The 15077-nt window shown below is 39.4% G+C and overlaps 1 protein-coding gene across 1 annotated transcript; it reads right to left on the bottom strand.

Annotated features, from left to right (window-relative positions):
- Positions 1 to 10722: 10722 nt before the first annotated feature.
- On the bottom strand, positions 10723 to 14189 carry ccna2 (cyclin A2). The gene is made up of 8 exons (XM_028589804.1): positions 13595 to 14189; positions 12736 to 13006; positions 12502 to 12608; positions 12115 to 12338; positions 11806 to 12010; positions 11594 to 11707; positions 11348 to 11481; positions 10723 to 11272 (listed from the first exon to the last, which is right to left on the bottom strand). Exons 1-8 carry the CDS (start codon positions 13805 to 13807, stop codon positions 11221 to 11223), a joined length of 1320 nt encoding a protein of 439 aa, XP_028445605.1. The 5' UTR covers positions 13808 to 14189; the 3' UTR covers positions 10723 to 11220.
- Positions 14190 to 15077: the final 888 nt, after the last annotated feature.

Here is a 15077-nt window from a genome sequence, read left to right as displayed (position 1 = left end):
ATAAATAAATAAGATGAGTTTTTCCTTAACAAAATAGAACTACTTTATTGTAAGACTAACATGTTTCAGCGTTTGGCTTTTGTCAGATTCAACCACAGCAAAAAACATGTTGCTCTAACAATAAAGTTGTTGTCTTGGATGTAGGTGAAGTTGTGCCAGAAACCCCCACTCTGCTTCTATAGCATCCTGCTTGCATGCATCATGAAACTGAATTTCAATTTGACACCTCAGTCTCTCTTGAGAGACAATAAACAAACCTTTTTTCTAGTGTAAAATCAGGCACAAGCTAATTTTCAAACTCACATTCATTATTAGGATGTGAGCCAACACTTATTGTTCTTTCAATGTTCTATCTTCTACAAAGACATCAGTGTTGTCTTTCAAACTCTCAAAGCATTTTCAGCCACGCTAACATTGGGGCTCTCATGATGGTAATGTTAAGCACCACTTTGGTCCACTCTGAAATATCTTCACCACTGTTGATTGACTATCGAAACGCGGTGCAGACACTGTAAGGACCCAGGGGATGAATCCCGATGACTTTGCTGATCCCATGACTCTTCATCTAGCGCCACCAGCAAGTCAAAGCTTTCACTTAGCCAGCGACATATCTCCCCATCTACTAGACGGATTAGCTTTTCAGCTGTCTGTCATAAAGTTAACTTTTTTGGTTCAGAGTGAGGTACCGCAACAATGTTTGGATGGATTGCCATGAAATTTGGCAAAGATATTTGAGGTCCCCAGAGGACTGATCAAATTGACTATGGGGATCATCATTGTCATGTGAAAATATCACTACCTGCAAAACTAATGACCCATCAACCTCAGCTGTACTCAAATGTTAGCATGCTAACACGCTAACCCAAGATAGTGAGCATGGTAAACCTGCAAAACATAAACATGCAAGCATTGCCATTGTGACCATGTTATCTTGTTGACATTAGCATTTAGTTCAAAGCTCCACTGTGCCTAAGTAAAGCCTTACAGAGCTGCTAGCGTGGCTGTAAAGTCGCTAGTTTACTAAAATAATCCTTTTTCTGGTGCTAAAAACTTGACATTTTGGAGGTACAAGCCTTTCAACAACAACATCAAAATAGAATAGAATTTGACTTTGAGCAACTGCAACTAAAATAATTTCCCTGAGGGGATCAATACAGTATTCTGATTCTGATTCTGATTAGACCACTGTCACCAACTTAAACTGAGGTTCTTGCCATCACTTTACATCTTGAATCAACTTATCCTCATCAGACAGTCTGAGATCTCTCAACAAGCTCAAGAGAATAAAATCAAATCAAGCATATCAAATTGGAGAATTGGAAGAAATAGGAAATGGAAATAAAAGGCATCTAGGGTTGCATGTAAATGAGAGGCTGGGGCTGACAGTTATTTGTGATGTGTATTGTTTAAGACTGATCATGCAGCACAGGTCTCAGTGTGGCTTGAAAAGGCAGTGACCTTTCCAGAGTCAAGACACACTTCATTACGCAAACATAGGCTATGTGAGTTCTGGGACTGTAAACAACACTAGTTTTAATTCCAACTGTTTCTTTTCTCTTCGGTGTTCTTGGTAATTCTCATATCCTTTACTTTACATACTTTGGGGATATTTCATATAAAAGAACATAAGACAAAGAAAGTATACACTTACCATCCTGTTTGCTGATTGAAGACAACCGTCGTCAACTAAAAGAAGGTGGAAGAAATTCCTGATTTAAATAGGCAGGGTTGGTATGCAGTGAAGTACATTTACTCAAGTACTGTACTTAAGTACAAATTCAAGCTATGTTACACAACTTTATACGTCTACTCTAGCTTTAGTTACTTTGCAGATTGCACTGTTTTCCTGCCCAGATGTGTTGATGTTGAATGTTTGTGATAAACCGAAGGATTAATTGTTCTTTTGTGTGCTGGGAAGAACACAACCTTAAACATCTACAGCAATAAAATGCAACATACACATTAATGCAGCAGTCATAAAAACATCGGCTATAATAGTAAAACACTGGCAGAGAACATTGAGTATTTTGGTACTTGCTAATATATAATAATAATAATAACTTTTCAAACTTTTACTTGTACTATTTTCACAGTGTGGTATTGCTACTTTTACTTAAGTAAAGGATCAAAATACTTCTTCCACCACTGTTGGTACCTAATTAAAGCATCAATCCAGCCGAATAAGTAACTGTAAGTGTTCTTACCAACAGGTGTGTTTCTTCTCTCCTCACAGGTGATCTGCGGCTCAGGTAGAAGCTCTTTATTGTCTGCTCCTGGCTGCTGTCAGAGGCTGCAGCATCACACAGGAAATTTGAGAAGAGGCACTTCCTCATCCACATGCGGTGTTGTTTTTCACTCATTATCGAAACAGGAGAGCATGACGCCATCACTCAGATGCTTTGTGTGACCTTCCAAGAAGTGACAAGGGTTAAATGTTTAAAAGTAATTTTGCCAAAGGTCCAGAGTATTGTTCTTATAGATAGTGAAGGCTGTTTTCAAGAAGTTATTCTTTCAAGTAGCGTTTCTCATATATTAAATTACAGGTAATGAGAAAATGTTTTAGTTTACGTTAACTTTTCTTTGTATATGTATATATATATATAATTCTAGATAAAAGCATTAAGTGTACAGATGAAATACATAGCGCACACACACACACCCCTCGATTAAATTCTGTTACTTCTGTTGACATTCAACAGACTGTATACCATTTTTAAATTAACACTCATTTCCTGAAATGATATAATATACAAAAAACATAGATGATATGTACTTGAGCCTCATCAGTGATGGAAGAAGTATTCAGATCTTTTACTTACCTCAACATAAAATACTCAATTACAACTAAAAGTACTCTATGCTGAAAAATGTATGGACCAATGAGTATGATACTATTATAATATTGAATTATTGCATCAATGCGTGAGTATCATTTTACTTAGTCGAGGTGGAACTCATTTTATATTTAATCATATATTATAAGATCATAATATTTAAACAACCTTCCCCTCTGAAGTGTAGTGGAGTAGAATTAAAAGAAGTGGGATGAAATGGAAATACATGACTAAAGTACAAGTACTCAAATGCGTACACATGTAAATGACTAAATGTACCTAGTTGCTTTCCACCACTTAATTACATTTTCTGAGCAAATCTCATGAATATGTAACAGAGGTTGCCATTGCTTTTAAATATTAATACATTTTGGAGTGAGACATAATTTAACATGTTTTTTTGTGCCTTTCCCTTTTGCCTTCAACATCATTCACTTTATGTTTCATGCTCTACATATCTGAGGACAACATGTTTTCAGGTGTGGCTAAACGTTTGCAGGAGACAAGCAGGAGATGCTTGATGCCTGATAGGAGCGAAGGGATCAGCAGAGCGAAGGGATCAGCAGAGCGAAGCGCTGAGGTGCAGCTCACATATCATCATCGCTGTCCTCGTCCCTGCAAACCTTAATTAAAGTGAGCACTTGTGAGGAGATGAGAGTGTGAACACCATCTCCTCCAGTTACGGATGCTCACCGTTTCATCTCACAGCCTCCCAGACTGATATGAAGCCAATATCCTTTAATCGCTAATAAACAAGCAGTTGATAACAAATTTATCAGATTAAATGTTGATTTTTTTTCTTTTCCCCATAATTGCGCAGTGTTCACAGTCCACAAGCTTCAGGCCTGATCATGCTGAATGAATTGTGTACCGTTTCCTTTAGTATCATTTGAGACTTTTATTTCATCAACAATCCCTTAAAGGTGCTGTAGGTAGGATTTTTTATGATCCATTTTTTATTATTTTTATATTTTTGAACATGGCCAAAGAATTTGAACATCAACAATTTCTCAATCCCTCCCTCCCTTTCTGCTAGAAGCCAAACGGTCTCCTAAGCCCCTCCCAACCCAAGGTAAAATGAATAGGCTCGTTTGAGATGAACTGCGCCTCGCCTGTAAAGTGGACGAGAGCAGGCGAGAGCAGCAGAGGGCGGTGACAAAAATCCGCTGTCAAGTCGGACAGTTTCCAGCCGCTTCCAGCAGCCTTCAGGCTGAACAGGAAGTCACAGAAACACTGTGGTCCGATTCCAATTTAATAAAATATTATCAGACCCATATATCAGCTTGTACACAGTCTCCAGTTGTTTTAATTATGACAGAGTAGCTCTCACAATGCTCTACATGCGATCTGTTGCTGATTTTAATTAACAACACACTGATGATGATGTAGATGATTCAAAATCAATAAAAAGTCATCATTTTGAGTCCATTCTGAACCAATCAGCTGTTAGATCAGCTGAGAGGCCGGCGTTTCCCAGCATGCCCTGGGTCCGCCTGGGTCCTTCAGTCGGTGAAAAGCAACTGCGCTGCCTGCGTCTCAGAACTGCGGCCGCCTTGATCTCGTGAGGTTATCGTTGCCCACGTGTGCATGACGTCAGAACAAGTCGAGATCAAGTCAAGGGGGTAAGCCTCTCCCCGCAACGCGTAGCTCCTCTGGCGCCATTTTGATGCTATTAAGCCATCACCTCCCGTTAGCATTCCATTGACTGTCATTCATTTTGGCACCACTTTGACAGCGAATAACTTTACATCCGAAGCGTTTAAAGACTTTATTTGTCCATTGTCTATTTCTAAAGAAACACGACAATCTATAAAAGGCTCCATTACCTTGTACCTCACGTTATGGCTCCGTAGCAGACGTTTTTGTAAAAATAGGCTAACGATTGTGTCATAACCACGCGACTTACTGTCGCATAGTAGAGGAATTACCGTATAGTACAGGAGAAGCTTGCAGGCAGTTTCAACTTATATTGGCTGTTTAAGTTTAATTACTAATGTTAACTAGCATTTTAGTTAGCAATAATTAGCCTGTGCCTATGTTATATCCTTACATATACCTACGCTCTCCGTGTCTGTAAGATTGGGAATGATTGAGATTTCTCTTGGCACAGCTACCAGAAGACTTCCAACTTTCAGACAGGTTGGTCACATCACCTCTACGTCTTCAAGCTCAGTTTGAGGCTGCGCAGTAACGCTCAGCCATCACCGGAAAAGTACTTCTAATATCCTTCACTGGTCTCCGTCCAGAGCAACGGGATCTGTTGGTCCAGTTTATACAGTATACTGTCTATGGATCAAATCGGACACAAATCTAACCATCATGCATTGGGCGGCGATCGGCGGTGATCGATTCTGCGCAGACCTGGCTCATCTCGAACAAGCCTAATCAGTCCCTCCAGAAAAAATGTGATTATGCGATCGCATAATTCAATGCATAATTAGCCAAAGTCCGCATATTTATGCGGGGGCCGCATTATTTCAAATACGCCGCACTTTCGCCGCATAAATTGCCAATTTCCACGCAAAATATGCGGGGCTTGCATGATTTCATAATCCCCGCATTTTCGTTGCAAAAAAGTCACTCACAAAAGTGAGTACACCCCTCACATTTGAGTAAATATTTAATTATATCTTTTAATGGGACAACACTGAAGAAAAACCTTTGCTACAATGTAAAGTATTAGGTGTACAGCTTGTATAACAGTGTAAATGTGCTGTCCCCTCAAAATAACTCAACACACAGCCATTAATGTCTAAACCGCTAGCAACAACAGTGAGTACACCCCTATGTTAAATTCCCATAGAGGCAGGCAGATTTTTATTTTTGAAGGCCAGTTATTTCATGGATCCAGGATACTATGCATCCTGATAAAGTTCCCTTGGCCTTTGGAATTAAAATAGCCCCACATCATCACATACCCTTCACTATACCTAGAGATTGGCATGGTTTTATGTCGGTTAGCCTAATAGCTGGTTTGATTTGAATTGAGAGATGATTTTATGGAAAGTACCCCATGCCAATTATGTTTGTAACTCAAAATATAATATGTGAAAAAAGCAACAGCTATGAAGTGCTTCCAACGTATGTAAGCTGAACAGTGATGCTGCAAACGGCCACCTGTTGCTTTTACTTCCTGCTATCATCCCAGAGTTGTCAGTTCCCAAACTGAATCACGTTTTTTATTTATGAGCGAAGCACCATGGGACAACCCGGTATACAGAGCTGTGGTCAGCTCAATTTGTCAGGTGCTGACTGACAGACAATAAGCTCTATCATCAATCAAAGGGCCTCCCCAGCCACCACCACTGATGGGCTCTGTTTTCTCTTACTCTGTGCTGAGGGCAGGTGTTATCAAATGCAAATGGCTCCATTTCTACAAATATTACCTGGCTGCATGGATCTTTTAAAGACGTCCACAAAATGTCCATTATAAGAACTGGGGCCGTTTTGTTGGAATAACTTCTTCCTTTTCTTTTGGGCAACTGTCCACAGTTCTAATGTAAAGAACCATGTAGCTTCACACTGGGACAGAGTGGTTACATTCAGTTGGGAAACTACATGCAAGATCAGCATTAGCACTGTCAGACCGAATTAGTTAAAAACATTAGTGACAACAAAATGAGGTAGCAACATTAGCTGCACCAATAATGACTAGTTGGGACATTAGCTAGCCTAATTGCCTGTTGGCTTCTTTAGACTAGGGGTCAGTACAGAAACAACATACAACTTAATGTTTGAAGCAGGATTAACCCAGTTTGAATTTCGGAAATTTAATTGAATCTGTTTTTTTGCTGAGAGTTAGACAAGAAGGTTACCACTTCTCATCTAACTCTCTGCAAGAAAGCAAATCGGCATGTTCACCAAACTGTCAAACTATTACTTTATTATGCCTTAGTAATGCATATTCCCAAACAAATTAGCAATTAATAAAATTACAATATACCAACAAAATGAATGATGTCAGCCTTGCAATATCCTAACACAAAACTAGGCTACAGTACATCAGAGCTAATTAGCAGCATGTTTAGGTATGGAAATCAGCAATGTAGAATATATATAATATTCAAAGCAACATTTACATAGAGGTCAAATTATGTGTCCAAAGTACATGTGAATAGTTAGAAGAATGTAAAATGAGTTAATGTTTCCACTGGAACAGTCGTGGCTACATTGCGAACAAACTACAAAAACAAAAAAAAGGTACATGACTTATTTCCATTATAAAATGCCAATTTATCTACTATAACCTATAGGTATTCCTTTCATATGAAGATTATTTCACCAGAAGAATAAACTCCTGTAAGATGGTTTTCTTCTGTTGCTCAGAGGCATAGGTTTGATTTATCAAAGCAGGTGTTTTCATCTCTTCTTAAGTCTCACTCTCAAAAATGCAACCAGAGGCCCAGAAATTGGACAGAGAATAAGAGGCGTATTTTTGTAGTTCTCATCTGCAACATTATTATTCTCAACTCTCACCTCATCAGATGTTTTGATCTTTCCTTGACCAGAATCTCCCTCCCTGCTGTCTGCAGCAGGGATGGATACTGGCTCAGACACTGCTGTGACTCTTTTCATGTCTGAGTTCATTTGTTTTTTTCTTTCTTTCTTTGAACCTGCACACACGTGCTGCATTAGCAGACATATGGCCCTCTATGTTAGAGGAGGATTGAGATGCCACAGACAAATTTGATCTCAACAGAGGTGAAAAAAATGCAGTCATGGGATGTAGCCACAATGTCAGACCTCATTAATATGCAGGTCTCTTGCTGAAGGGAGCAAACTCTTATTAGTATGAAATAACCTGTATTCAGACCTGTTGAAGAGAAAATCCTCAAGATTTCCTGGTTTGAAATAGTAGAGAAATAGCGAAGTGTTTTCTGACCAAGCATTAAAAGTCAGAGACAATGTTTACTAGTTCAACATTTTGGGAAATACACGTACAAGCTTTGTTGCCAAGAATTACACAAGAAGATTGATACTCCATATTACCCATATTACGTCTTTACGCTTTGTATGAAGCCAGAGCCAGCAGCTGATTTGCTTAGCTTAGCACAAAAACTGGAAACGTGGGCAGCTGACCTGGCTCTGTCGGAAGCTAACAAAATTCACAAATTGTAATTTTTACACTTTGGTTTTTGTACAGATTAAACAAAGAAGATAACTTGCTAATTAGTAAGCTTAAGAGGTGATGATGGTTGGATTTTGTTACCTTTGTACAGAGCCAGACTTGCTACTTCCACCTGTATTAGTCTTTATGCTAAGCTAACTGGCTGTTGGCTCTAAAGTGTGTTTCAATCTTCTCATCTAACTCAACAAGAAAACGAATAAGTGTATTCCCCAAAATGTCAAACTATAGAACAAAAACACCTAAAAATAAATGCCTCTAAATGAATCAATAAGGTGCAATCCATAGAACAATAGAAAATTATCTTGCGCAACTAGTTTAATAGTTTTAATTAAAGCTAACATTATCTTTTCCCTGTAGAAACTGTTTACGCCCCTTGAGAAATGTTCTAGGCTGAGTCATCACACCCAGAAGGACTCTATTTATGTTATTGCTTTGCTCCTTTAGGAAATCAACTGTTGATTTGTAATGAACACAATACCCTCAGGGCTATGAGGCTATTGATTCCTCTCAGGCTATTTAATCAAATACAGGTCAGGCACCTCTGACTAATCATTGAAGAAAAATAAAACTAAAAGACATAAAGTTACCCAGTCATAACTGAGTGAAAAAGTGTCAAATATCCCTACCTGTGTGTAGTAACCACTGAGAAATAGTATTAAGCCTGTGGGCACTTGCAGTTGATATTATCCTTTTGCCTCATTTCATATTTCTCATGGGCGGCAAATCCTTCATATCCCTCCCTACTGCCAATTTACCAATGAGATGAGAGGAGTGCAAATGGCCCTTCTGAATGCATTGCTTTAATCTGCGTGAATCAAGATGCAGATTTAATCTTGGCTTGTGCCTTTACTCGGCAATTTAGATGTTTGAGCTCGGCTGTGTAAATCAATCTGAGATGAAAATAAATAGCTGTTGCTGTTTATTAAGTCAGGATGATGTAGATGAAGTCTCCCTCTTTTGTGCATGCCAGAGAGATAATGTAGAAGAAAAAGACGTGGTTTCTATAAGTAAGAACATAACAGGTTTTATTATTTTTTTAAGGGAACATAAGCACTTGAGTCCAAATCAAATCATATTTTAAAGTCATTTTCTTACATGAATCTGCAAAGCACTCCAACAAGCCTCAGTCCTGGCAGTGTTTTGGCAGAAGTGTCCCCAATTTTCACAACACATGCTGAAACCTCTGTTCAAAGCAAGGCTGCCTGAAAGAGCGGGCAGGCTGCAGCATGGATTTTCCCACCGAGTTTCTCAGCTGCTTGAGGAGCATCCAGAGAAGAAGCAGCATCAGCATCAAGAGACCGAGGAGAATCCCCACATACAAGCTCAAGTTCCAGCCCCAACCCAGTGCCAGGGGCAGCGAGGTGGACGCCACCAGAAATTTTCTGGGGGCAGGCATGGGGTTTGGCAGCAACCCGCCCTCCCTACCTCTTCCAAAAAAATTCTGTTTTCCCACTACTTGGATCTTCTTAGGGATTCCACAGATGCTGTGATGTAGCTGCAGGAGCCATTATTCAAACAGGTATCCAACTGGTTTGGCTATGTTATAGAATTCCCATCCTGTTCCCATGGTTTAATCCTCCAGGTAGTATAGACAGGCATGCTGTCAGTGGCAAAGCTAACCTGTTGAGAGTGTGTGCATGATCTGAGCTGTCCATTCTCTTGAGATGAAATGGTGGAAAGCTTTCGGCAGCTGGGCTGTGCTGCCCCTCGCCTGTCAGACTCCTCGCACAAAGCCAGCCTCCCAATTTATCATGGGGAGGGGGGAGCGAGAGATGCCTTCGACGCCACAGGCTGCCTTTACTTCACTTTCACAGAGAAAAATCAAATCACTGATGAATGAGAAGTAAAAACATGTCACCCTATCATGCCATTTATTAATTGTTAACTGAGCGGACAACAAAAGGCAGCCTTTGTTTGCTATATGTCCTAGTATTCCCTATATACTCAGTTTGAATTCAGTTTAACACATTTTGGGCAAGTAGCATTGATTCATGATCACTTTAGGTTGTTGTATTTTTATGTATTGTCAATATAGGCTTGCCGTTTTGAATGTTTATAGAGAAATCTATTAAATTGTTTAAAAAAAAATATTGAAAAATTTTCCCTAAATTGAGTTGTTAATGTCTCAGCATTTCATTTTCTCAGTCAAACACAATTTTACCCAGCACCAATGGATAGAATCACAGCTGTTACAGTATTTAATGCTTGCTTAATTCCAGTGTAACTGATCAAGTGCCTGGTGTGAGAAACATTTAATTGAAATATTAAAATGTTGGTATACACCAGTAATTATAGATGAAAACTAGAATGTTATCAAATTTATTCCCAAAATGTAATTACCCAAACACTTGTGTAAAGGGTAGGCACAAGCTCAGGCTTCAGCCTACACCTTTGAGTCAAACATTTATAACCAAGTTATTGTGCATAAATGATATACAAACCTTAACCGTTTTGTTTTTAGTGATTAAGACTAATAGTCTTAAGGCTCTTCACACTTTGAGCAAGTACCATTCAGTGTCCCTTTCAAGAGGGAAGACTTTAGCTAAAGCTAATCATTTTATGCCTCAAGTTAAATTGGATGCACATGTGAGGCACCTTCGATCAACCAAAGGTTCTAAAATCTATTAAACCAAAAACATGACAAATCCAACATTGTAGATATGACCAACTACATAAAGCACTGTTCACTTTAAGCATCTTAACCTTATCCTCTGCTGCCCCCATGAGTCCAACACTGACCATAAAGACAGACATGAACTGTTATGTTAAATGAATTTTATTTACAAGAGCCATATTTTACAGTGCAGATGGTGCCTTGAAAAAGCTGTCAACTTTCAAGACTTAATGAGACAGCTGACTCCATTACAGACAAATCATGCTTTAATGTGCATCCCATGAGGTCAAATTAAGGTCACACCTAAGGTGAACTAGCAACAATATCTGCCATCAACTCAACCTTTAATAAAAAAGTACATTCACACGAGTTTGACACATCAAAGCAGAATGTTGGCAGTGTGGATAACACCTACATTTTGTCTGCAATTAAAAGTAAGCATTAAAACTGCTTGATTAACCAACAACTTTAGCGTCTGGTATGAATGTCGATTGAGTATATAAAATACCTTAAAAAACTCTAACACATCTAGCGCTACTCCAAGAAGAGCAGGCCATGTCATTTGAAATTGTGACACATCATTTTAAAAAAAAAAAATATTTAAGACCAACAGTACAAAACTCTACATGGACAAGAGGAGGAAGTTAGTTCAGCAGCAATTCGGTTGGAGTGTTGATGATGGAAACCTCATGGTACCTAGAAAAGAAAACATCCTTTTAGAAAATTGTCCCAACTGCATAGAATTATGAAGCCAACCAGTCAACCACTTACTTTGAGCCCTTGTACTTTTCCCGAACAGACTGCTGAGCATGCTGAGGAGCATTGAGGCATGTTTGGTGCAGATCCTTAACACATGGCATCAGATCTTCCAGGGAGTAGCCTGACATCTCCATCAAGGACTTGGGCTGAGGAAGAGACAACTTTTAGTCATCTTGCTTATTTGTGCACACACTACAGAATACTAAACTTAGATAAAAGAGACAAAAAACCCTGACTCAATTACTACATTAAATTTACCCATGAGCCACCAGTCACTGTGTGGTTTGCCAGGGCGTAGGCTGCAGCAGCCGTATGTGATGGGAGGTACTTTAAGAAGGGATCTGAATCAACCAGACTGAGCTCCCCGAGGTACTGAAAAACAAAGTTAGGGATTAATCCTTGCCATGTTTGTGTGTCCAGACTGCATAGACTTTTATAGAAAACACTTTTCAATATTGCTGCAAACTCACCATTGCCATGCTCTCCACTTGTTTGCTAACAGACTGATGGAGGAAGTACTGGGTGAGAAACTGGATGATGGTTGGTGCTGCCAGATCAAAGGAGAGCACTTTAAGCACCATGTGCTCCATTCTTAACACTTGCTTCTTTGTGTAGGTGTCATCTGTGATGTAAACAAACTCTGCCACCTCTGGGGGGTAGATCTCTTCAAATTTCCTGCATTTGAATATTTAAACAGTCACTTTACATAGCAGGGAAGCCAGTCTTGAGCATAAACATTGCAAGTTGAATAGACTGAATCCAAAATAATGGGTACATACGATGCCAAAAGCATGGCAGCAGTTCCAACCAGCTGAAGCTTCCCCCTCAGGACAGACATGGAGGAAAGGAAGCGGTCGATGTAGTTTACAGCCAGATAAAGTGTTTCATTCTGGAGTTTGTATTCTTCTCCAACCTCAACCAGCCAGTCTACCAGGATGGCCCTCATGCTGTTGGTGATGTCAGGCTGCTTCTTCATGTAGCCTGCCTTAGGCCTTGTTTTTACCTGTAAAGAGTCACCAGTGTTACAAAACTGCAGGCAAAGCCATACACCTAAGATACTTAATGCATTTCTAGAAAGGCCTCATGGCAAGTAGATTATAAGCAGCAAGACAGCTGAAAGAATTGAGGCAAGGCTGTCGTTTGTAGCATTTCACTGAATTTCTCACCTCCATCTCCCTCAGGTACGTGTGGATTTCAGCAGCATATTCTGGGACCTCATTTACATCGACTTGTTTCTCCTCCCCCTCAACCACAGACATGTCCATGGGAGAGTCTGAAAACAAGGTTACATTTAGGAGCAGTAAAAATCAAAAACTAAATTCTGGTCTTCAACTACAGTTTCTATAAAAATGGAACCTAAATTAGAAATTAAGACTTCAATTCAAGTATTCAAAACCCACCAAAGCTGACATCCATTGCAGATGGCATGTCAATGGTGGCCAGGGGCTGTCGGAGCCGTGCCACAGTATTGATTGTGAGTAGAGACTCTTCCTCTTTGGGGATGGATTTGGTTTTGGCTTTGACAGTGTCAACCACCTGCTGTGGCTTCTTGGTGCAGGTTCCATCAGGCTCGTCCACGTGGATCTGGAAAGTGGGTTGCTTGGTGGTTGGCTTCTCATTGCAGCTTTTGCCTAAATCTTCATTTTTACAGCAAGAGGGCTGTGATGACTCCTAGAAGCAGAACATGGGTCAATTCAGATTTGTCCCACAAGAGGAAATTCCTTTTGCAGACATTAAGAGTGCTGGTACTATGCACAACACACTTAAAGTTGAAGTGTCAATAAGTATGGGAATAGTACAAAGTGGTAAGTTATGTAGGCAACCAGGAGGCAGTGTTACTTTTTTTTAATTAGCAATTAATGTAAAAGAATTTATTGCAATCGATTTTCAGAAATTATAGGATGTCAGGATTACTAGCCACACGCCAATGCACAAAGCAGACGATATAAAGCCAAATCTGTGGGTTGTCTATTCAAAATCTGCTGAATACAGCAGTTAAACATTTAAAGTGTACAAGTGAGTGAATGGTGATATTAAAATGGCGGACAGTCTGGTTAACATTGTTAGCTAAACTCACAGCTACGTATAAACCCATGTTTTAAAACAAAAACTTAGATGTGGCAGTAAACTTCGACATGCACCTTAGGTTAACTGGCAAGATAACATATTAGTTGCCTCCAAAAACTACAATGGCACCCCCATCTAGGTCATCACTAGCTCGAGCTAGGCGAGCTATTTAGCATCGTTAACCAAACTAACCTGTTTGGTGCCGCGCTGGGTTTTGCTTCGCTGGTAGTTCTGCAGGGCTCCCAGGACGGTTCTGCCGGTTGCTTGTTTCGGTGGAAGGTTTTCTTGGTTCTCATTTGAAGCAGCAGCTCGGGGTTTAAGCGAGCCCCTCAGTCTTAACTGCACATTTTCTTGGTTGTGAAACTCACTAGCCGCGCTTCCCTGTCCTCTGTTAGCTCCCGACATGTTTCCTCTCAGACCAAAAAGTCCAACCCGTCTCCGTTCGATTACCAAGATACTACAGCTGGTGTGTGCTCTTGTAAGAATTTTAAATGATCACGTATGGTCAATTATAATCAAGGCTCGCATTAGCTTCTAGTTTGCTTAGGAAGAACCGTGCAGAATCAAAACTAAACTGTTGAGATGGCAACGAGTCTTGGAACTGCAATGCAGTGAAATACACACACACCAGACAAATCAATGCAGAGTTGGCGGTACAAATTCTACAAATGTGTTCTTTTTAAGTTGCCATACTCGTTGTGCGCCAAGATTACAACCAACCTGCAAACAAGCCAGCTAGCCTTGGTCCATTCACACAGAAACATGCAGATAGAGATGGTGCTTTCTCTCAGTTCAAGTAGCCCGCGAGGATTGAAACGGACCAATCACAAGCCGCACAGGCAGTGACGCATTAGATGTACGGCAACTGAAAGAGTACAATGTTCGCTTGATTGCAAATTCAAAACTGGTTTGACAGTTTTACACGTAAAAGTCGCATATGGACCGTTTATATACTGTCTATGATATGGACTAACGTTATTTAGGAGTAACAGCTGCGGGAAAATGTCCGTGGTGGAAGAAGTACTCCGAACTTTAAAAAGTGACAATACCACGGTGTAAAATACTCTGGTAGTAAAAGTAATGGATTTAAAATGATAAGTATCAAGTAAAAACAACTCATTATGCAGAATGGGCTATGTGAGCATCATTTGTAGCCCTATTATATCCCTGGATTATAATTATTGATGCATTAACGTGTAGGTATCAATAAATGTTGCAGAGGTAAAAGTGGAGCTAATTTGGATTACTTCATATACTGCTGGGTATCTTAATCTATAATAATCCAACATCATGAATTAGATTATGATATATATATATATATATATATATATATATATATATATATATATGTTTTATTAATAATCTGAATCTGCAAAGTAACTAAAGTTATTAAATAAATGTAACAAGGAAAAAGTACAATATTGGCTTCCAAAATATAGCAGAATAACATGGAAAGACTCAAGTAAAGTACAACTACCTCAAAATGGTAAGTACTATGTGTTACATTTCACCACTGGATAATGTTCATGTGTAATTTAATTTGCTCCTACCATAGATGATTTGACATAGAAACATTGTTGAAAATAATACTCTTACTAAATACTAAATAATTTTGGTTATTCTGTAGTAATTTGACTCATGATGATTGCCAAACACCCACCTTTCCATCTTTTGT

This window comes from Perca flavescens, chromosome 10 (genome assembly GCF_004354835.1).
Source record: "Perca flavescens isolate YP-PL-M2 chromosome 10, PFLA_1.0, whole genome shotgun sequence".
In the NCBI taxonomy this organism is placed as follows: domain Eukaryota; kingdom Metazoa; phylum Chordata; class Actinopteri; order Perciformes; family Percidae; genus Perca; species Perca flavescens.
The sequence above is the reverse complement of the archived record's forward strand: the minus strand, read 5'-3'. Positions and strand labels throughout refer to the sequence as shown.